Source organism: Molothrus aeneus, chromosome 6 (assembly GCF_037042795.1).
Source record: "Molothrus aeneus isolate 106 chromosome 6, BPBGC_Maene_1.0, whole genome shotgun sequence".
NCBI classification, from domain to species: Eukaryota; Metazoa; Chordata; class Aves; order Passeriformes; family Icteridae; genus Molothrus; species Molothrus aeneus.
In genome coordinates this window covers 39,451,503-39,475,456 of record NC_089651.1, presented here as the reverse complement: position 1 = coordinate 39,475,456, position 23,954 = coordinate 39,451,503, and the positions used below count along the sequence as shown (strand labels likewise).

Sequence of the window (23,954 nt, the reverse complement as noted above, 5' to 3'; positions counted from 1 at the left end):
AACCCACTGTGCCTGGTAACCCAGAATAGGCTTCCATTGCTCTTGAATTGGAGCTCACCTAGCTGTAAATCCCGTGGGTGCCCTTCCCTCTCAACCAGCTCCCCTGCACTTGTGGTGTCTGGCTGCTGCCCCAGGTCCTCAGGCCAGCGGGGCCCTGCAGCCTGTTTTTGGCAGAGGCTGAGCCTGTCTGGAGGTCTGTCTGACTCTCTGAACACCAGGGCAATGTGATATGGGGTGACCCCAAGCACCACGGCTGCTCTGGACACTGAAGGGACTTGTTCTTTTACCAGTTGTATGCTGTGACTTCTGCTCCAAGTACAAGCACGCCCTTTTCAGTTTTGTATTTCACTGCAGAGAGAGACCCAAGCCCCATTTCTTCCATGCCCCAGTGGGGAGGAAAGTGCAGACCTCTGGGCTGCTTTGGATCTCTTACCTCTGTCTGGCTACAGCATGACATCCAACTCCCTCTGAGCTTTGGCTGAACTTGCCCTCCTTGAACATTGGTGACTGGACTCATACACAGTATTCCTGTTTAGCTTTATTCTTCTTCATATCTTTACAGAAAATGGCACATAAATCACAGATGCTGGATGACTAGAAGTTGTTACAGCTCCATATCTCAAACACCTCAATACTGAATTATTTTCTCACTGTATATACATTATTTACACTCCATGGGCTATCATCTAACACGTCAAACAATCGGGGGACAAAGACAAACAGGTTGGATGTCTGGGCTTAACCTCTGATGGAAGAGAAACAGTAGCTCTGGGGAAAGGGTGCTCACAGCTGAAAGCAGGACAAAAACGGTCACCTGGAAGTCACTGTCCTAGGGCTTTCGGAGGGGGAACAGTGCTTTACTGGGGTGGGAAGGTGATGGTACCATGGAGTGAGTTTGGATGTGTGGGTCTGCATGTGCTCCTATGGAATGCGTGTACACGTTACAGGGTGTATTGGTGGATGTGCATGGCTGTCATTCCCTTTAACGCTCAGAGGGTGTACTGGACAAATTTAATTCAATAAATACATGAGGTGGATGTTGTTGTCTCACCTAGAATAATGTATTCAATAAATAAATTCACCATTCATCCCCTCTGCAGGGGTGTAGGGTTTTGGTGTTTGGTGCAGAGTCAGACCCAGCCCTGAAGGAGCCAGTGAAATGGGCTGGGGTCAGCTCAGGGTGCCAGGTAGGACCAGGGTGTCGTGCCTGTGGGCTAAACCTGCCTCTCCCTGCCAAAGAGAGGCAAAACATAACTGCTCTTAAGCTGCAGTCCCTTCCCCGCAGACCTTAGTGCTGAGCAGGGAGAGATGGGTGGAAGATGCAAACCGCCCTAGATGGATGGTCATCGTTTCATGCAAGCTCTGCCATGGGCTTGTTCTGCTGCAGCCTGGGCCACAGGCAGAGGCAATGGCCAGCAGAAGGTGACGTGTCTGCCTGGGGCACGTGGGACAGGGCACAAGGGGAAGGGGCCTGGGCAGCACTGGGCAGAGATGTGCACCAAGGAGAGGCATGGCAGCAGGGAATAGGCTTGCTTCAGGACGGCCAATGGGGTTTGGGGCTGCAGCAGAAGGAGAAAGCCCCAGAGCCAGGTGTGAGGCTGAAGGGACCAGAGCCTTAGTGTCATTGGTGGCAGCAATGATGTGACACTTCCCGGTTCCCCAGAAGGAAGGGGTGGGGGGTGAGGAAGGCCTGGTGGGGTGGAGGAGCGAGGGGCAGAGGTATGCTCAAGGGGAGCAGGCAGTGGGCACCCCTGCCAGGCAGTCCCAAACACAGAGACCAGGACCCCTCTCCCTGGCAGGGGTGGCCAGGGACACCTGGCAGTCCAAAGAGGAACATGGCCCCCAGAGGACACAGTGTCTGTCGGGGCTGGCTTCTGCCACCTCTGTTCCCCCTAGATCAGCTTCTCCTCCTTCTGCGATGAGTTCAGTTTCTCCGTCTGTCTCTCATCCTCTGCCATGGCCGCCTCCTCCCCTGTCTCCGGCTTCCTGCCTGGGGCTGGGCTGTCCCCGGCAATGGTCCCCAGGACTTTGGTGCTGTGCTCCTGAGCTTTGGCCCTGAGGGCAGCAATGCTGTTTTCTCTCAGTTCCTCCTGGGAAATGGTGGTTTTGGGATCAGGACCCCTTTCTTCCTTGTCACCTTTGTCAAGCTTGGGCAGGGCCTGGCGCTCCACCTCTGTCTTCCTCCCCGCCTCAGCCGCTGCCTCCAGAGACTTTTTGTGCATCCCTAAAAAGAATTGTTGGTATTCGGGTTTAGAAAAGCGCCTGGGCATGGGAAAGCCATCTTGAACTGAAAACAGCAAAGATAAAGAGAGGCCAGAATTAAGGAAAAGCAGAAACCCTTGCTTCACACAGCAGTCATGGCGAGCCACTCGCTCTGGCCCCCGCACAAGGGCAGCCCAGCACCTGTGGACTGTGGCTGGTCCCAAAGGTCTATAATTACTCTCCCCTTCATTTCTCTCTGTGAACCTGAAGCTAACTTGTTCCTGCATGGAGATGAGGGTCTCAGACAGCAGCATAGCTGCCTGAGCTTCACCGAGGCTGGTGAAGGAGATCCCTCATTAGGAGGGATATTTTTATTTCTGTGTCAAACCACAAACACCCTTCTGCCTCTCTCTGTTTCACACAGACATAAAGACAGGACAGCCCATTGTCAAGATGCCAGATACTAGTTTTGGGGCAGAACCAGCCTGGAAGGTCAGAAAGAGGGAAGCAAAGAGCAGGAGTGTGACAGGGTAGCTGCTATCTCCACGCCTGCACAGAAAACCAAGTGAAACTTGGGCAAAGACAGAGCATTTGGGAGTCCTAACACCCTATCCAACATCACAGGGCTGGAGGAGTGAGACTGGGATGACCTCCTGCTTTGGGCAAGGATTAGAGCCCCTGCTCAGAGCTGGGCATGAAATATGCTTGAGCCATGGGACAGGAAGGTTAGCACCAGCCTGAGCATGTGGGCAAATTTGTGTCCAGGCAGATTCTGCAGGTCATGATCCAAGGTCCAGCAGGAATTTGATGGAACCCTATTGACAAGGGTCGTTAGCAGACAGAGGCATTGAGGGTGGCAGGATGGGGGGACCTTGCCCTGCTGCCCCTCACCTATTTTCAACATGACTCTGATTTCATTCCTGCATCCCCCTGTCTCTACCCATTTGCCATCCCCCATGAAGTTGGTTGCTCTCTTACCCAGGAGCCAAGGGGCACAGGACTCCATGATGCCATCCTTGGCAGACTTGAGGATGGACTCAGGCAGCGGGATGGAGTGACGCACCATGGCACCGTAGAGCCCGTACTCAGCCATCACACTGCTCCTGCCCCAGCACTTCTCCCTCTTCCGCCATTTGGCCCGGCGGTTCTGGAACCAAACCTGGAGCAAGCAAGGAGGGACACGGGTTTTGTGCATGGAGAAGGCATGCCAGGCCCCTTCTCACATGGGAACATGCATGTATTTCTGCAGCATGATGAAAGCAGATGGGTGGATGTTTATCCCAAAGGCAATACAACCTCTTCCCCCATGCAACAGACATTGGGTATCTCTCCCTCCCTCCCTTGAAGGAGTGGAGAGGGCCAAGCGTGAAAGCAGGTCCCATCCCTCTCCACAGGATGTAATTAATTTGCCATTGCAACGTCTTTTTTCTAGTGGCTTTTGGCTCTCGTGCCTGGGATTTTCGTTTATTATTTGCTGTGTGTCTGAGCAGCGGTACAGGGCCGCAGGCAGCGGTGCCTGCAGGGAGGGCTGGGATGGGGGCGGATGCTCGAAAGAAGGGGGAAGCTGCTCTGTGCGCTTTGCCCTGAAATCCCAGTTTGAAAAACCCCTCATCTTCTCAGAAAATTGGCAGAATAATCTCTGAGCTGTGACCTGGGGGGCAGTGAGCAGAGAGGCAGGCAGCAATGGCAGGGAGGGGGTGATACTCGCAGAAATCTATTAGTGCTCTCTCTCCGATTTCCATTCCTCTTGTCTCCCTCACCCTCCTCCCTCCCCGGCTCCCCTCCCTTCTCCCCCCGAGCAGAGGCATCAGCTTTAGATGAAAAATTGCTTGAGGTCTATTCAGAAGGAGGCAAAGGAAGAGTCAGCCCCAGGGGCAGCCCAGGCCTGATTGAAAAATAAGTTAATTTCAGTTTGAATCGATGGGCCTCAGGCACTGAAATATCACGGGAAATTAAAGCAGCTGGTCCCCAGGGAACCACGCCATTGACCTGCGCTAATTAATGCCACGGAGTTACCAGGTCCCTCTCCGAGAGGCAGTCCCTCCCTCCCGGTGGACACCCCAAACACCTCCTCATTTAACTAATTAGACTCACAGAAAATTGGGTGTTAATTTGTTTAGGATTTTTTTTTTCTTTTCTATTTTTTTCCCTCCCTTTCCCGGAAAGCACACGGCAGAATGGAAATGAATGTCGGGGTCTCGCTGGCAGATGGATGCTCGGGGTCACTCCGCAATCTTCTCCGACTTGATTGCTTGATTAGGTCGTTAGCACATTAAAAAAAAAAATTGCTTGCCGTCTGGCGCTGGCCTGATGAGTGGGATGAGGCGGGAATCGCCTGGGTAATTTATCTTTTTATACTGCAAAGAATTTGATTTCAATCTGCAGATATATGGAGGTGCCTTTGACACCTGTTTAACATTACAGAGCTGACAGCTTAACCCTCTCTTGTCGCCACTACTCGTAGCTGTGGGGGAGCTCAAGCTGCAGTGGGGAGCACTGGGGGTCTGTGCCAGTCCCCCAGCTCTGACATGGGGACCATAAGACTGATGCCACTGAGTGATGTCCTGGTCTCAGGTGGCAAGGCAATATCATCTCTCCTACCTGTGCAGAGGAGAACTGCCCAGCACTGAAACCTTATGGTAGGGACAGAACTGCAGGGTGGGCAGATGGGTGGCTTGCTAGCACTGATGACAGCCACCCTTGGCCATTCCCAGGAGCCCAGCTAGCCTGCTCCCCCAGACAGCTCTGTGGAATGGGTGGGGTGGTGGTCCCACTGGCTGTGATCCCAGCTTCTCCCAGCAGAAGACACTCTGTGCATGTCAGAGAGGATTTTACCAGGCTGAGGAAGGAGGCTGCTTCACCACGTCATCTCCTCTGCATGATAAACGGTGTGATTTACACTTTCATACTGCCAGTCTGTAACCCCTGGACTGGGGAGGGTTGCAAATCCTCCAGGGCCTAAGCAAAGACCCTCAGGAATGCAGAGCTTCCTCTCTTCACCCTCTCCTCCATGCCTGTGTGAAACATGGGTTTGCTTGGCTGTGCAGTCAGCAGGATGCTGGCAGAGGGTCTCACTCCAGGTCATGCAATCCTCCCATTCCCAGAGCACAGGGTGCAGAGCTGCAGAGGCCTCTTTACTGATGCTTTTACCATTTGCCCTTTCTCTTCCCTCCTACCCTGATGCCCCTATCATATTCCTGCCTGCCACATGCTCCTCTTCCTTTTCCCTGGCTGGGTCTCAGCCTGGCCCAGCACTGCCCACTGCCACAAAACCTGCTACCCTGGAGCATCCCCTTTTCCATGGCAGTGTTAAACCTGCTACCCTGGAGCATCCCCTTTTCCATGGCAGTGTTAAACCTGCTACCCTGGAGCATCCCCTTTTCCATGGCAGTGTTAAACCTGCTACCCTGGAGCATCCCCTTTTCCATGGCAGTGTTAAACCTGCTACCCTGGAGCATCCCCTTTTCCATGGCAGTGTTAAACCTGCTACCCTGGAGCATCCCCTTTTCCATGGCAGTGTTAAACCTGCTACCCTGGAGCATCCCCTTTTCCATGGCAGTGTTAAACCTGCTACCCTGGAGCATCCCCTTTTCCATGGCAGTGTTACGCAAATGCTGGAGGCAGCAGAAGCTTTGCCAGCTGGCAGCCCAATTTTGACTAGAGCTGGTAGAAAATCTTCAATCAAAAAATGCTGATTCAATCACACAGGAAAAACTGTGTCCAGCCAGTGGAAGTGTAATCAAAATTATCTATAGCTTTCTTCTGAATGCCATATTTTAATCTCAGCTGCCTAAGACATGCAAAATCTATGCTTTAAAGCCAAATGAGAAAATCAAAATTGCATCAACATCTCAGTAAGATCATTCTGAGATTTCCAAAATCAATTTTTGGTCATTTGATGGGAATTTCTTCTTGGTTTTGATTAGGAAAAATGAAAGTTTGAAATCCCAGAATGTTTAGCAGAACAGAAATCAGGAAGACTGACCATCTAGCTTTAATACTAGGAACCATATCTTCATCTGAGGCTTCATCATGAAATGAAGTGAAACCAATGGTACTCAATACTGTGTATTGTTGGGATCAGATCCCAGTCAATCATCTCTGTCACAAGCTCATTCTGAGGAACATTGAGTGATGAGCTCCAGCATGGCACTGGCAGCCCTCATGCCATTTCAAATCAGCAGGATTGTCCCCTGTGTCCTGTTTCCATGATTTTGTCCTCATTCAGATGGCTCCATCAGTGGGGCTTTCATTTACAGAAGATCTCAGTGATTTCTTCAAATTTATCGATGTGTTACCAAAATTTTCACATGCCTTGATTCTGAGCTGAATTACACAGTGATTTAGTAACTCAGAGCTATTTTCAGCTGTGTTGGCACATCAGGCACAACATCCAAATATGCAGTTATTTAGTACTGGCACCTCACTTTTCCAGGAGAGGGTTTCCCCCTTACACTTTATTCACCTTACACATCTCTTGTGGTTTTGGTATTCTTTGGCTGCTTATTGTCCTTGCTCGGAGATATCTACTCTACAGCTTCCTCTGACTCTCTAAGATTTGGTCTGCTTCAAACAATGTCTAGGTTTGTCCACATTTCCTCTTTCCCCTTCCACCCTGAGCATTGGCTCAGCTTTGCAAAATGCTTTACTGGCATTGCTCTGTACCCTGCACTTTCCTTCTCACTTGTTTTCATCTGGGTCTCTGCTGCACAGCCCAGGGTATGGTGAAAGGACTGTGCTTCTGCTTCCACACCTCATGGGCAGTGCTGAAACCTTCTGATTAATTTTAGATTGAAGTACGTTTGTGCAAAGCTGTCACAGTATGATGTGCAGAGGTGTCTTTTGGACCAATGTGTTACACCCCAAAAAGTTTCAACACCTCTATTTTCACACAAACACCCTTTGTGAAATCTGGTAAACTGCTCCAGGAAGCCCGTTCTCCAAAAATTAACAATGGAGAAAAGTGCACAGGTTTGTCTTGCAGTATTGTGAAAAGTGGGAATGTTTCTAACTTTAATCATCACCTAACACTCACCTCCAGTGCCCACTGCCCAAAGCAATAGAAGTTCAGGCACTCTGTACTTGACTATAGTGTTGCAAGGGTTTTGGAGTGGGAATTTTGGAGTCAAGACTGGCAAGGATAATCTCAACAGTTTCCTCCTCTGAATCACAAATGACAACTGATACTTCTCCAGATTATTGATGATGCAGAAGAGCAAATTGTAGGAAGAGAAATCTCTCATTTTGCAAGGGGACATAAGACTTGACACATCCTTGTTATCCACACTCATCATATTAGTTTGTTTACCAAATCAGTGTCTGAAACATTGTCTGCTGAAGAGAGAAATCTCCCTGAGGTTAGCCATAATTCAGAAATCTGAATTAGTGAAGGGATATTTTAAAACATCTGTGGTATTCCTGTGTATTGTTTCTGGTTTTTTCAACCTAAAATTTTCCACTGGTAACATTCATTTTCTTGGCAGCTATTTTCCAAGCTAGAGTAAAAAGCCAGGAGAATTTATATTTTTTTTTTTGTTAATAATATAAAAAAATATATTTTTTTAATAGAGAAAGCATTCCTGCCCAAGCATTCCTCATCTATTAAAGGAAAATTCCAGGCTTGAGAATTGTGAAATTTTGCTTCAACCAATCTCTCGTCCTGCCTCTGACGTAGCATTCCTACAGGGGGTATCAAGGAGCGAGGTTTGTGGAGCACAAGCCCAGAGCAGCACGAGCTGAGTGTCCGCTAGATGGCCAGGGGCAGGTGCCCGTCCGCACCTGCGGACACACCGACACGGACACACAGACACTGCCTCGCCTGCCTCTGGGGGCTGCAGGAGCAGCTGCGGCCAGCTGCGGGCAAAAGAGCCCCCGAAGCAAGGGGCAGAGCGCCAAGGCCCGCGAGTGACGCTGAGCGCGGCTCCCCAGCACACGGGAGGCCGGTGTGGGCTCTCTGTCCGGCACTTCCTGCCCGAAGCGCTCCGGGGGGCCGAGCCAGCACCTCCGGCTGCCCGCCACGCCCGGGCTGCTGCTGTCTCAGTACCCAGTGTCTCCTGACAAACACACCGCTCCCTTTCTACCTCCTCCCTGTCCAACCCAAGACTTAACAATGATAGTGGTCAAAATGAAAACCTCCTCTGATAAAACAGTGATGTTCTCATCCTCATATCAGACAGGACCTGTAGCCCTGGCTGGGTTCAAGCTGAAGATGTGAACACTGCAAAGAATGGCCTAATATCTTGCTTGGAGCACGTCCCCACCCATACTGGGGCTGTATAACAGACTGCCAGGAGAGCATGAGGTCTGACTGTGCCCTGGGGCTTCCTCAAATCCCTCTGTTTTAGCAATCACTGCAGAAAAGCCTCCTGACTGCTGGTGGAGACTGCAGCACCTGTGTAAGCCTGGAAACAGTTTATTGCTGTCTTTTCAAATGTAACATCAAAGTTATTGGTACTGTTTATGGTGACATCACTTTCTATGGCAGGTGTAAAGTGGTTATGAAGTTAAATGAGAGCAGTAAAGGTTGCACATGGGCTGCATGGCTGATCAAAGGACTCATCATCCCTCCTCTTGCTAAACACTGGGAAAGAGCTTGCTGAACTCACTTTAGAAAGGGCCATTCCTATACATAGCATAGCAAGAGCCCTTCTGATAAAAGCTGGAGTTGTGTCCAACCCACATGGCTAACAGGTCCAACCAGAGATACAAGATGAGCTGTGAGACAGTGCTCATCCCTCTTGAGTGAAGACATGATGGTGCACCATGCTTGGGTCCCCTCTAAGCTAAAAGAGTAACAGGGCACTCATTGAGTACGGGCTTAATGGGCACCCAGCAAAAATGTGCATGGCATTACCATGCCACCGGCCCTGCAGGCTAGTCCTGTCTCTGAATCCTGCTCTTAAAAGCACTACATGGGCCAAGAATAACTGTTTGTTGCAATTTATCTGACTTATGCAACCAAAGCTATAAAATCCCTCTTCACTAGGAAACATGTCTTAAACTGTGTTCCTTTGGTAAATCTGGGGTTTTCACCTGGCCTCATGGGCAACATTTTTTCACTTCCTGTAACCTTTCAAAAGCAAAGAGCTTCATTTGCTGCAGGGATCCCATCTTCTCCAAAGGAAAACGAGTGTGCACACGACGTGCAGGGTCAGCACAGTGAGATCAGTGGTTCAGCACACACTCAGTCTGTGTGTGCACAACATCTGCACAGCAAATGCATCTCTGAGACACTGACTTCACCATGGCCACACTGTGATTCCAACTGACCAGTAGATTAGCTGGCACTACAGAATAGACTCCCATATGCTGGGACCTGGCAGATCAACACCCAAATTCCTCTTTTCCTAACATGCTGAGTGAAAAACAAGAAGAACATCAGGGTCATAGAAGCATGATAGTCACAAGAAAGCTGACAAGAGTGCAGTCATCATCCTAATTCACAGAAACCCAGGGAGACATCTGTCATTGTCACAAACAGTGATAGTGCACATCCATCCTTTAAGTGATCCCAGTACCTGACTCCATTAACCAAGCAGCTATCCTGCCTGAATTATTTCATTTTGCCTTCTTTTCCTCCACTAACACTGCTCTTCAGGTCCCCTAGCACAGAGGAAACCTTAGCATAGATCTTCATAAACACCCGTAAGTAATGGACTCTGTAATCATGCAGGGACACACCACATTATCACTTTCATGCTAGAGAAGGCGAGTTAGGACAGCCAGAGGAGAAATGTCACATCCCCTTCACAATGCCTTTCAATGGGCCCTCAAATCAGACCATGGGATGCCAGCATTCCCCTGAGGCTGTGGAGCACTGCCTGTGCTCTGGGACTGCCCCCCGCATGCCAGCATCAGCTCCCTGGTGCCCTGCCCAGACACTGAGCAAAGGGCAAAGGTGCTCTCTGACCTTCTCCAGAAAAACACATCAGCACCAGAGGCTGTGCACCAGCAAGAGACGGTGTCTGCAGTACTGCTGGTGCCCACTGCTCCCTGAGACAGGGCTCAAGCCTTACATGCATGGGGACAGTCTGCAAAGTCCCCAAGCACCCTTGAAGCATTAGCTGGAAGATATCTATACAAACATGACATTTTATAAAATGCTCTAAGATGTAATCAGTTTCCATGCACCAGCTTGGGTGGGCCTTCAGCACTCTACTCCTACGATGTGTCTGCTCCTGGCTCTACTGGTTCCTCAGCTCTGTGTATCCTTAACCTTCTTTGGGTAATTCACAACTCCAGGGGTTTTCACATGACATCTTCCAGCTGCAGAGAACAGATGCTCCAGGCATCGGCTGCTGCTGTGCCGCTGACACCTGCAGTCGACACCACCAGCTCGGGAACAGTACCGCTGATGGTGTGACCTGCAGAGCTGGGACATGCAGGCTGGCCAGGAGTGCTGCTCACACCAGGACAGCACAGTCCCAGGTATCTCCCTTAGCTGTCACTTAGACACTGAGCCTTGATCTCAGTCATGGTCATCATATAAGCTGAAGAAGTTGATCCAGTGAAAGAACAAATGCCAGTTGTTGTAGTGACAGTGATGGGGCACTCTGAGTTGGAAGGCTGGGAGTGAAGGGACCCAGAGATATCAGAAAGATGTGATGGACATAAAGCAAGTTGTCTTGGAATGGACATCACTGGCACATCTGGCTATGACAGGTATTCATCATGCATGTTCACATGGATGGGATGGCTAGATCCTTCCAAGAATTTTTTTCTCAACAACACTCACAGTTCAGCCCTCCCTCTGGATGAGCCAAGCAGTGTCTTCAGAAAGGAAAGGGTAGCACAGTGAGAAAGTGTGCTGCCACGTGGATCCCAAAGCTGCAGGTGACCAGGCTGGGTGGGCAGCCTGTCTGTGCTGGGCTGCCTGAGCAGCACAGGTAGGAGCTACCCTGGCCTGGCAAGGTGCTGCTGCTCATCCGCGCTGTAGCATGTCAGCTACAGCAGCCAGGCACGAGTCAGTCACCAGGTTACTTCTAGCCCAGGGAAGGAACATAACCCCTATGCTCATGAGTGTGCAACATGCATGGCATGAGCATTTATTGAACTCACAGAAAGGCAACCAGTGCTTGGCTTGCATTCCCCTGCTACAATTTTGAGGAGAAAGCTGCAGCTGAAAGCTCTAATAATTGTGTGGGAGCCATAGCTTCAGCTCTGCCTTTGCTCAGACATTTGGGACCCTACCAGCTACCTGTTGAGAGAGAAAGCAGGGAGCACGTGTGCTTCTCACACTGGGCAGGTCCTAAACTGAACACCTCTCACTGCTGCTCCCAGGATAGTAACACTCAGGGTAGACAGAGGAGCACCTAATGCTTTTTCACAGCCTCCAATAAAGCACCCTCTGGAAGGCATCTTTGTTGTAAGATACTGTAGAAACAGTTTGTTTCAGCGCTCAGTTCCTCTTTTCTGCTCCACAGAAGGACCTGCAGCCTCATGCACGTGGAGATTGAGGTTCTTGGTATGTCTGCTGAGGACTGGACTGCTCTACAGTGCCTGGGCAAAACCTGGCTCACAGAACACCCACAGAGAAGGGCAATGAAAAGGAGAGCAGGTTTGTGCTTCCAGAGAAGAATCAGAAGAACTTGTTGAGATCTATCAGGGTAAAACAAAAACACTACAGAGAGAAATAGATCCATTAAGAAATAAAGGGAAGAGTAAATTAACTGAGTGTCTAAAGTGCCTGTGTTATTGAACTGTTAGAAAAATCTCTATTCAAAGCCAGGAAAGGAGGAAAACTTTGTAATAAAGGGTCATTAAAGGAAAACATGAACACAACCATCAGCTGTTACCTCTGCCAGGTGTGTGTCATAAGGCCAGAGAGGAATTAACTACTGAAATTGCTGGGATGACCAATTATTTTTAAAAATCAGATGTGAAAAACTGCAGTGGTATCAGAAGAGATAAAAGAAAGTTCATAATTAAGTGAAGAAGTGAATACAAGTGTTCCCAGCACAGGGATTTGGGATGGTACTTCCAGAAGAGCTAAAGTGATCGAGGAGCTGCAAACCTAAGCTAACTCAGAGAAGTGTTAGCCTTAAACTACTGTTGTTTAGACCAAGAAAATGGGGAGATGAATGCAGGGAAGAGTTGTCCCAGCCTGGCATCATGTCTGCAGAGCCATTCCTGATTCTCTTGGACATGATGGGGAAAGCCTTTACCAAGGTACTCCAGAGAAATGGGCTTCAGGATGCCCATTTTTCCTGCCCGTCTTTCCTCTCACAGGGAACTCGTGTGACCCAATGCTTGCAGGGGTCAGATCCTTGCTGATAGTGTCTCCAAACTAGGGAGAGAACAAGCAGAGTAAAGGCCCCTGTTTTCCTCCCAGTTCTGTGCAAAAGCGCATCAAATTCCCAGTCCCTTCTCCTGGGACAGCCATAAACATCTTGTAAGAACAGAGCAGAAGGCAAGAAGAGGCAAGTTTGGTTTTATTTGGTTTTTTCTTTCATTTAGAAAATTGATCAGTGACTAAAGCAACTCAGGGACTGACACAGAGGGATAAAGCAGTACCTGGGTAAAGAAAATATTCATCACTTTATACCTTCACCTCTCCACCAAAAAGACCTTTTAAAACTGCACCTAGCAGCCCCAGCTGTAGCAGGGTAAAATCCCACAAGATAAGCAGGCAATCTGCATGGTCTAGCAACAAGCAGGAGAGCCCCCACTTCATTAAGCTAAAGTGTCACTCCCAGCCCTCCATTTTCCTTCTTTTCTCTTACCACATTTTCTTTCTCTGTCCAAAAGCATGTGGTGTAAGACTTTTCAGACAAGAATTCCTTTGGAAAACTTGCCTGGGCCCCTGCTCTTGCCCATCACCCAGCCCCTCTGTTTGCAGCTCTGGTAATTAACTTGTAAACTAAGTTCTAGCACATGGGCTGAAAACAGGCCATAGATAAAGGGTAATGAAAACAATCCATTAGAGAAAGGGCCAAATTAAACAACTCTTAATTGAAAAATGGAAATGAATATGAATTTAGATCAACTAAACAAGCATGTTATTGAAGAGGCAGAAAAGTGGATGAACTCCTAACATACCAATTAAAGACATGGAGGCAAAGATGCACCATATGCCATGATGAAAACTCATAATAATATCCTCAGTAAGCCACTAAGTTTGATTAGTTTTATTACTCTCACTTGTGCACTTTCTACATTTCTAGAAGCATAGGGGAAGTTTTTGAACTTATCTGGTATCACAGAGCCATGGCTTGCCCCAGTGCTCACGAATTATTAGCAAAGGTAACCAGCACTAGCTGCTCAACTCTATTTCATTATTAACTGCTTGCAGAGCTCTTAAAATGTATATCTTTTGAAATAGTTGGCTCACACAATGGCAACAATTTTGGCTTGTCCTTCACCTTGGTAATCTACCTCCAACAACCCTACCCAGTGTGGCAATTTCCTTCCAGCTACATGGTCCCCATGAATATGCTGTATAGAGGTACCAGTTGGAGCCCACTGGCAGTGTGCCTCATGCTGGCCTTGCTCTGTTCCATGTGTGACAGTCACCCAAAATTTTAACAAAAGTAGACAGGTCCTCACTTCTTAGAGTGATAGTGATAAGCTTAGAAAAGCCACAATCACCACTTTCTGCAGCACTCAGTAATGCTTTGGCAGCCATTCCAGGCACACATTCAGGAAAGGTCACCTGCTGCATGGAGCAATCACAGCATTCCATACTTACACCCTGGGATTCAGGCTACACCTCAGCACTCTGCAACAAGCAAGAAAATCTGGCAGGAGAGGGAGAAGCCAGGGCTGCTAAAGCTGCATAAAACTAATTTTTCCTTCATGCTTTCTGTCATGTTCCTTGAGGGGGCTCCGTGGCTTCACTCCTGAGCTCACACTCAGTGCAGTACAGGCTCCTCAGGCCTTGTCAAATTATCTCTAAACAGGGAACCTATTTGCAAAACTGAAGGAAGATAAGCCTCTGTCCTTGCAAAACACTCTTGGTACTTGCTTCCCTCTAAATGATTACTCCTCCTGACTCCTCCATCCCTGTTCAGCTCCTAAAGGGCTTCACAGTGATGCTGAAATGTGTTAATCTGGTAGCTAAACCAATACTTTTTCAATTAGAGATTTAATTGACCTTGTTTTGTTTTTAGCCAAAATTGGCCTCTTAGCTGCCTGACAAAGCTTGCTGGATGCACAGACAATCCCCACTCCTCACACAGCACCAGCCTCTTCTTGGGATTCCTTTTGCTTGTGTGAGCAATTTCATTTGTCCCAAAAATTGTCATCCAATAATTACCATGCACCTTTTAACAACAAGAACTGACAATTTTTAGCAGCTTTATTACCTTTTTTAATTGATTACTTCCCTTAAAAGGTGACTCTAATGTCCCTACAATAGCAGTCAGGATCTTATTTTTTTTAAATACTGATTAATCAATTTGTTTGATCAGCAGGAGACATACTGTAAGGACAAACATACACAATCATTTCAATAATCCCCAAATCAAACTGTTACTGAACTTTCATATTGTAACTACTCAGTTTAAAGTTTGGAACTGTTATGTATAATTAAATTCAATAGGGTTAACTTATGTAAAATCTACATGTTACATTTAAGAGATTTGTTATGAGAAACGGCAATTTAAGTATTTGTCAGCCTCAGGACATTTTTAATACTTAATCATGTTTAATAAGGATATACTTCCTCACAGGAATCTACTTACCTCTCTTGGATTTTACAGAACAGCCTGGAATAAACAGAGTTTATTCCAATACTGGCACTTCAACTCCTATGAATATTCTTTCAAATACATTGATGAATGTGGTCTTTTTCAAGTATCTTGCAAAATGGCCACAGTGACATCTGATGTGACTTGTGCATAGTATCTCACTATTATAAAAAATTATTTTCCCATGCTGCCCAATGGGAGGATGCTAATTTTCCTTCCAGGAGCAGCCAGCTCAGTGTGGGAGTAGGACACATACAGTGGGTGTCTGCCTTGGAAAAAAAATACACTTTCGTATCCTCTTTAAATGGAGGGTTTGAATATTTTTTTCCTGTATTCAATGTTCTCTTAAACCAGTAACTTTCTTGGCCTCTGATGGCTATTTGTAGTGTTCTGCTGAAGGCTTTATCTGCAAACAGTTCCTATATATCATTCTTTCAATTGCCCTCTTTGAATTTCACTTTCACATCAAATTTCATAGGTGATTGATTTACTTTCTCTTTGACTAATACCTCCTGAGAAATAATTCCATGAATGAAAATAAGGGGTAGACATCAGTCTTAGGTGAGGATCCAGTGGGAAACCACATGAAATGCTGTACAAGTCCACAACATATGATGCTCACAACAATATTAGAAAACACTTTCATTAATGACCTACAGGAAGGAGATTGCTGAAAGATGAGAGGAACCACAAGCTGCAATGAAAATGCAAAACTATACAACTCCCTCAGGCAGCTGGAAACTCATGCAAGGAAAAAAATGTGATGATGTGAAATTATAAATATTATGAAGATGGGAGTAAAGATTCATGGTAAGCTGTCTCTTCCAAGGAGCATTAAATGATGCTAAGAGATTCAAAGCAAGATCTACTGCACTCAGGCAGTTCTGCTGCAGAACTTCTTGCCATGGGATATTAAGAAATTTACATGCATTCAAAATCCCAGGAGACTGACAAAGTGCTCAGTATCACCAGATAGCTGCCCTGTGTGGCACCCACCTCTCACCACTGTCAGAGCTGGTAGGGATGTTTTTATGCTTGTCAGCCAAAGTTAACAAAATATGAAACCCAGAACACTGAAGGAAAAATCCTGAGCATAAAATAAAATCTGTTTAAAAGAAGTTTGAAGCAACTGCATTAGATAGTAGAAATAAATAGGGAAGCAAGCAGATCAGTGCTAATCCAAGACTGCAAAGGACCACAAGTCCAGCTGAACTGGTGTGAACACACCCAGCATGCAGTTGTAGGCATGGGGTCTCTTATCTCCAGGAAGGCTGACAGACAGGATGACTTCACGTAAGAACAACCACATGATTAAGAGATGAGCATGTGATTTATGAAGGATGATTTAAGGAAAGATCTTTGCAACTTACTTCAGCAATGATGAAAACCAAAAGTGACCAGGAGAAGAAATATCTTACATTTATTTAAAGAGCATGAACTTTATAACCAAGGGGAAATAATTAGGCTTGTAACAAAAAGGCCCAAAGTTGAAAAGAAATATGAGGTAAAATATCAAGAAGTATGATCAAAGTTGGGAATCACCTTGCCATGGCTTGTCACAGAAAAAAAATCTTGACAAAAAGATTTCATAGAACGTGTGGTAAGGGACAGTGGATTGCTGACCTATTGGGAAGAACAGTGGTGCTCAGGACTCCTCTGTGAGCCTGATGCTCACCCTGGCAAGGTGCTCAACAGATGCCACAGAAATTCTGTTGTTTCTCATTATTTCCTCTTTCATGGCCAGAAAAACTGTTATTTACAATCACTGTTATTCACAATCACTTTTTTCTGGAATACACATGCCATTAGTTACACCTGATGTTCAGAACAGCCATACATTGGGGTGCTTCTGCTGCCCAAGTCTAACCTGATCTCAAGAGCAGAGGGATCACAGTAAGGAGCCCTCCTAGGTTAAAAAGCTGCAATACAGGAAGACTAAGCAGTTGCTCATTAGCCAGCTGCAGAATGACAGGGCAGACCAGTCAGGGACAGCTAAGATACTTTTCCTGCTATTTAATTTCCAGATCAGTTAAGATACTCAGGGCGTTCCAGGTGCTGAAGCCGTACAAGCTGTGTCAGCTCTACACTGTCTGCCACAAGATCTCACTCCACCTCACACAGAGTGAATGCTCTCAGCTCTGGCCAGAGAAATGGGGCCTCTGGAATTCAACATACACTGTGCCACTAGAGGAACCTCTTCCTTGGAAAGGTCTTTTATGGGAAATCAAAGGATCTTCTTTCCAGCCCAGCACCAAACTGTGGCTGTGGGCAACAATAAATTCCCAACAATCTCTCCTCTCTTGGCCTGATGTCCTACAGGATCACAAGTGGAGAAGTGACCATCCATCCATTTCACTCTTTCTAAAGGCAAAGCATCAGGGCTTGTTTCTCAGAGCAAAATCCTAATGCATCAGGTAGGATTTGAGATGGTGGGGCATTATTTCTGAAGACTGGTGGAAATCCTGTTAGCACACAGGTTATCTACAAGCTGTTAGATCAGCAGGAGTCCTGCCAGGTCAATGGGATAAGAAGCATGAGCTGCTTTTATTAAAATGTCATTTTTGATTGAGCACAAGAATAAGGGTAGTGAGGGGGGCTCAGAACAGAGCGGAGAAAGGCTACACTTTTGTTTTGGAGGATCTTCCTGTCCCTGCACAGGGTCATACCTCAGCAGCTCCCAGCATCAGTGCTATCCTGCTAAGTGCCCTCTGAGCTACATTCCAAACCCACAAGGGAGCAGCCTCCTGGGCCATCTCTTCAGCAAAGGAAGAGCAGAAGCTCAAGACACAGCTTGGTGGGTGCTGGGCATGCATGAGGGAGGAACAGAAGGAGGAACCAGGGAAACCAGGACCCTCCCAACACGACATGGCACGTAGGACAAAGTCTCTTGTAGAAACTACTGTGCACCAGTCACAGCAGCCAGCCACTGCCACTGTGTGGAGAACCAGGGCAGGTTAACTTCCAGCCAGACCAGAACTCCACCTGCTCAAGGCTTGACCATTACAATCCTGTGCCTTGTGTAGAAACCTGGTGGGAGCAAGCCATGGGGTAAAGTGAGGCAAAAGGGGCTGCTGCCCACCCTTGTGAACATCAGTTAACTCTGTCCAGTGTGCCTCCCACACTGGAAACAGCAGCTGTTAAGTCTTCTCCAGCTTTCTGGCTGTAATGCATGCCAAAGGCTGGTCCTGGCCCAGCCCTGCACCTCAGGCTGCTCCTTCCTGCTCCCCACACAGCAGTGATATTCCACACCCCCTTGTTCTACCTCCTCACAGTACCATGACAGGACTGACATGCAGCTAAAACCTCAATGTTAAAAGCTGTTACCTTAATAAAATTTAACAGATTAATACAAAAATAACAAAGAATTATCCCCAGAAACTTTCAGGGAAACATCACTTGAGGAGGCAAATCCAGTCAAAGTGCAGATGTGGTGCAAACATCTCGCTGGGACTCACCCATCATTCCCACACTGCATCCTACCCACAGCTGTACTAGCTGCCCACGCCATCCCTGTGCATCCTTCTGTGGCCAGAGGAGCAGAGATGAGCTCTTTCCCTTCAGCAATGCCTACCCAGACATGGAGACATGGTCTCTGGGAGGCTCTCTTCTTGCTTTTACCAAGACCTTGAAATACTGTCATCTTTTTTTGCATGCCTGTTGTCCTTCTCTGATTTAAGATCCCCTCTGTTACACCCCCAGATCACTAGCACCACACACCAGGCACAGCACATGTTGACATACAAACACCAAATACAAATCTGCCAAGAATATCTGATCTGCCTGCCATCAAAAGCAGGAGACTGAACAGCCTGGGGAAGTTTATTCAGAAAAATGTCAGCCTGCCCATGCCACTACCTCTTCTTCATGGAGGGATGAGCATGGCTGAGAGCAGCACAATAAGGGGGTCCAAGAGATATGATTACCTGTATCCTGTCTTCTGGCAACTCTGTTTTCATGGCCAACATCTCTCTAGCATACACGTCAGGATAGTGGGCCTCATTGAAGGCCTTTTCCAGCTCCTCCAGTTGATAGGATGTGAAGATTGTCCTGAGGGGAGTAAAACTCTTTGATCAAAACACGAGAAGCAGCAAAGATGATGAAGAGTCAGAGAAATGGACACTGAAAACAGTGAAACCTGGGTGACCGGCTAATACATAGCTTTTCCCCACCTCCTGTGTTTCTGTGCACAAAAGGTCAAGTGCCAGGGTGAAAGGAGAACCAGAAAATGCCAGAAGACAGCATTTTTAACAGTTACAAATCACCTTCCCTTTCAGGGACTTGCCTCTGGAGACAGTGCCTCCCCAGCAGCCAGCGCCCGCAGAGATGGCAGCTGATCGGAGTCTCTGCCGCCTCTCGTGAGGATCATCACATCCCCTCCTCAGCACCCCGTCTGGAGAGGTGCTGAGCCCTTTCCCAGCTGCTGGTCCTTAGCCTCTTCAATCTCCAAGAGCAAATAATCCTTCACCTTGAGTCTCAGTCTTTGGATGAATTCTCAAAATGTTTTCTCCACCCTAACCCACCACTTTTCACCAGTTCTTCCCCATGAGAGCCAGGACCAGGTCCCTTCCTCTGCCTCTCCCCTGGCTGCTTCCACTCCAAAATCTCCTTAGCTTCCTTAGCTGCTCCCTGCTAGTTTGCATTACCCCATTATCCTTTAGAAATCCTCCTGGACTGCCCTGGGCAGGCAGCAGCCCAACCTGCCTCCACACAGCCAGTTCTCACTTTGGGACAACCAAATTGAAAAATCAGCAGCTGGAAAGCCGAGACAGATGAAAGCCCCTCCCTAGCAGATGGATGAGAAGTCTCGGACCACTTCCACTCCCTGAGGGTTAAAACTCCCACCCTTCAACTCCTCCAGTAGAGAAAGCACAATTTTAGATAAAAGCTAAAAATACTGCAATGGCAAAAAAAAACCCAAAAAAAACAAAAAAAAACCCCAAACAACAAACAAACAAAAAACCCCAACCAACCAAAAAACAAAACAAAAACAAAACAAAAAAACTCAACCAAAAAACCAAGTCAAACAAAAAAACCTCAACGAAAAAACCAAACCAAAATAAAACAATCCTAAACCCAACAACGAATTGCAGCCCTTGTGCAAAGTAAATGTGTAAATTTACCTTCAATCTAAAAAACATGTATCTCCCAGAAAGAAAGAGGAAATAGAGTAATTTTCTAAAATACATCCAAATTTCAGAAAAGCCTTTCAGTTCCAGAGAGCATAAACAGAAAATATCAGAAATATCCTCCCCTATACAAAATGAAAAGGATTCCACCAGATCGATAATAATGCTAACAAAAGCAGGATGCAAATGCAAGGGACCTGCCTGCGATCAGACCCTTCTTTAAATTCACTTTTAAATCCATTCTCTTTTCAAACAGTTTTTCTTCAACTCTGACAAATCTGTGAACTCTAGGGACAGCAGAAGCACACTGAATCATGTATTTTCTCTCTCTGCGACCTCAGGAAAAATTATTCCAATTTTGATCCAATTTATATTTCAAGCATTCCCCTCCGTCTTCCTCACACAAGAGCGCTGAAGCCTGTCCAGCCTCACCGGCGGGAGGGTTTTGCTGACATTCAGCTGAAGTTTTCCCTTTTTAGCTCATGCCCGGGTAGTCCCCGTCCCTTTTGCAATTCACAACCCACTGGCCCTTTTGGTGTTTCTATCCTGCAGCTATTTGCAGGCTATTGGCCAGTCATCTTCCAGCTCTTCCTCGGTACAATTAGAGGTCTTAATTGTTTACAACGAAATATTCAACTACAGACAAATGTTGCAGGTCTGTTTCTGTCTAGAACTGAAAACAAAACAAATCTGAATTTCGTTTCCTATCTCTCATCCAGACCAGGACCTGTATACCAGTCCCAGCTGTGTTATCGCCCAGCCCCGTCTGGGGTGCAAAGAAAATGAACTCGTACTTACTCCAGAGCACCCAAACTGGGAACATTTGCTTGGGGAGGGGTCCGGCTTTGGAAAGCAGCCCTCCAGACCGAGCCTCCTGTTGCACACATAGCAGGGTGTCTTCCTGGGATAGTCGGTCTCCTTCCACCCCGCATCCTGCTAAGCTTTCACTGGAGCGTCTTTTAATCCACCTTTCCTGCATCGTGGCAGGATTGATTTAATTATTCCTAAATCACCCTCAGTGGATGGTGTTTGGCCTTCCTTTGTCCTGGCTCTCTGGCCACAGCAATGCCAGAACCCAGCACGGGATTTTTCGTTTCTATTTATAAAGCGCAAACAAACCAACTCCATTTTAACTGTGGGAGAAGTCAGGCAAAGTCTATTACCCTGACCGTGCTTATAGGAAACCAAATCCCAAAGTGGATCTTCGTTTCCTTAAACAGTTTTCCAGCCTTCTTCAGCTTCTTTGCAGGCTGTCTCTGATTCCCTACTATTTAATCTATTGGCAAAATATTTATTTTTACGTAATAAAATATTTAAATTATTGATAGGAATTCTATCTTGCTGACAGCCAGTATTAAGATTGCTGCATGTGGAGCTGAAAACGGCTTTTATTATTTCTGACAGGTTGATGATTTTCCCTTCCAAACACTGATGATCCCCATTCCACCGCAGCTCATGGGCTGAACAGGATTGCGACCCGGGATCTCTGGATCCGCAGCCAGAAAAAATCAAATAAAATTACACCTGTGGTCGAATCCCCCTGTAGGCACGTCCCCGCATCCGATTTATTTTGGACGGGGAGAAAGAATAAAGGGAAGGACCCACTGAAGAAGCCGCAGGAGTGCCGGGGCGCTCCGGCGGCCGGGAAGAATGTTTTGCTCCAGGCCGGAGCGGGCCGGGGCGGCAGGGCTCGCCGCTGGCCGGTTCCCTGGGGACCGAGGCGACGGGAGCGGGCCGCCGCTGTCTTACCTGTGCCGCCTCTTCTTTCGTTTCTTGCTCTGATTTAGGGAGGATTTGGACATTTTTCGGTCGCTGGAGGAGACATCCTCGGAATCTGCGGAAAGACAGGCAGCGGCTGTGGGCTGGGGTTCGCTCCCCGCCAGAGTCCTCCGGGCCAGGCCCGCCGGCTCCGCTCCCTCCGCCGGCTCTGGCCGAAGATTTCGTTGCGATCGCGCCGCGGACGGGGCCCGACGCCGGCTGCTCCCTCCAGCGCGGCACCGGCGCCGCTCCCGATCCGGTGCGAGCAGCTCGGGGCGGTACGCCCCAGCCAGGGAAGGCTCCGGGCCGGGACCGGGCTCTAGCTCTCGCCTCTTTCCACCAGAGTCGTTTGCTGAGGCTGCTGTTGCCTCGCTGCTGACACGCAGAGCCCGGCGAGCTCAACCAAACCGTAGGAGAACGGGAAAGCTGCAGCCCCCGCTCCGCGGCCGGGCAACCGCGACCGCCTGCTCCAGCTCGGGGATCCCGGACTGCGCCCCGGAAACACCGGAGCGGGGAGGGAGAAACTGAGGTTTATGGAGCTACCAACCAGCAAAAACAAGCCCCGGGAAGAGCTGCTGCCTATCCGCCACCCCCGGCTCCCCAGGGATGCCACGGCCCGGGGGTGTTGAGGGCAGGGCGCCGCCGCCTTTGCCCCGAAGGAGCAACCGGGGGACCGATCGGGGACCCGTATTTCGATGCGCGCTCCGGTCCCACTCCTGCCCGCGGCGCCGCTCCACCTGCCCGGGCCCGGCGCCGTGCTGCTCGGCGGGCCGTGCTGCGAGCGGGGGCGACGGGCACGGCTCGGGACGGGCGCCGCTGCCGGAGGGAGGCCGGGAATTGCCCCCGGAGCCAGGGTCCGGCGCTGCTGCCTGCCGCTCTGGGGGGACCCGAAGCGGCCGCGGAACGGGGCCTGTAGGCAGAGTTGTGGGAGGCTGCTGCCGTCTAGGAAAAGGATGCCGAAAGACCCCCAATTATCCGGCAACACGGGGTCGCGGGGGCCGCTCCGACGGGGCTCTGCGCATCCCTAGGCCGGGCGACCGGGGCCGCGCCATCAGACCGCGGCCGCAGCCCCGGACGGGGGAAAATATGGTCCCGCCCGCCCTTCTCCTCATTCTCGGGATCGAAACGAAATCTCCCTTCCACCGCCGAGCAAGTGGCCTCCCGCCGGGACACGGGGTGCGGGCGGCGGCTGGGTGCGGGCGGCGGTGCTGGCGGGGGGCAGCGGGTCCCCGGGGGCCGGGGACGTGCCTACCTGAGCTGGCCGTCTGGCTGCTGTCCAGCTGCCCGGGGGCCCGGGCCAGGGGCTGCAGGTGGACGCTCTGGGGGTCGGAGAGCACCTCTAGGAAGGTGGGCTGGGTGTAAAAGCCGGGGATGCCGCTGGCGCCCAGCAGCCCCATGCCCACACCGCCCACCCCGGCGGGACTGAGTACGGAGCGGGCCGCCAGCAGGTGCCCGGCGGGCAGAGAGTCCAGGGCGGCCCGAGGGTGCGACGGCGGCTCCTTGTTCAAGCCCAGGATCTCCTGGATGCCGAAGCCGGTGCAGCGGGGAGGGGTGGGCCCGGAGTTGGACTTGACCCCAGCCGCGGGGGGCGGCGGAGGCAGTGGCGGGGCGGCGGGGGCGGCGGCCGCGCCGTCGGGCTTGGGCTTGCCGGGCAGGCTGGGGGCCAGCGCCGCGCCCGCTTTGCCCGTCATGCTGCGGCCAGCGGTCCCTGGTGCCCGCTCCGGGAATGCCTGGGAGCCCCCGGCTCAGGCCCCTTTTATCCGCCCAGCCGGGAGCCCGAGCGGGGTCAGAGCCGCGCAGCCAATCACAGGGGCCAGCCGCGATTAGGGATGCCAAAAAGCCGGCACCGGCGGCGGCGGGGCCGCTACTCGGCGGGCTGGGGCCGGTGCCCGGCAGCGGACTGGGGCTGCCGCCCGCCCCTGCGCAGAGAGGCCGGCCCGGCCCCGCAGGCCCCGGCCCCGCTTCGCCTCCAGCCGTGCTGGGGAGGTGGGGTTAGGAAGAGAGGGAGGGAGGGAGGGATGGAGGCATCCCTGCTTTCATAAACACGCACGGCGTGGGGCACCGGCCCTGGAGGAGAGATGCGCAAGGCTTACGTGTAGGGAAACCTCTGGCTTTCCTGCTCATCCCATATTCTGAGATAAATAAGAGGTCAGAAGAGAAATTAGGGCCCACGCAGGTGAGC

The 23,954-nt window shown here is 49.5% G+C and overlaps 1 protein-coding gene across 1 annotated transcript; it reads right to left on the bottom strand.

Annotated features, from left to right (window-relative positions):
• Positions 1 to 1,892: 1,892 nt before the first annotated feature.
• On the bottom strand, positions 1,893 to 23,463 carry VSX2 (visual system homeobox 2). The gene is made up of 5 exons (XM_066552823.1): positions 23,025 to 23,463; positions 21,764 to 21,848; positions 18,812 to 18,935; positions 3,181 to 3,361; positions 1,893 to 2,224 (listed from the first exon to the last, which is right to left on the bottom strand). Exons 1-5 carry the CDS (start codon positions 23,461 to 23,463, stop codon positions 1,893 to 1,895), a joined length of 1,161 nt encoding a protein of 386 aa, XP_066408920.1.
• Positions 23,464 to 23,954: the final 491 nt, after the last annotated feature.

What these genes read in the sequence shown, in the direction of transcription:
- VSX2 (XM_066552823.1), bottom strand. Translation starts at nt 23,463, where the DNA reads ATGACGGGCAAAGCGGGCGCGGCGCTGGCCCCCAGCCTGCCCGGCAAG. An exon ending in CAGCCAGACGGCCAGCTCAG is followed by an intron (nt 21,849 to 23,024) that starts GTAGGCACGTCC and finishes GTCTTTCCGCAG; the next exon opens with ATTCCGAGGATGTCTCCTCC. An exon ending in CTGTGCCCCTTGGCTCCTGG is followed by an intron (nt 2,225 to 3,180) that starts GTAAGAGAGCAA and finishes AATTCTTTTTAG; the next exon opens with GGATGCACAAAAAGTCTCTG.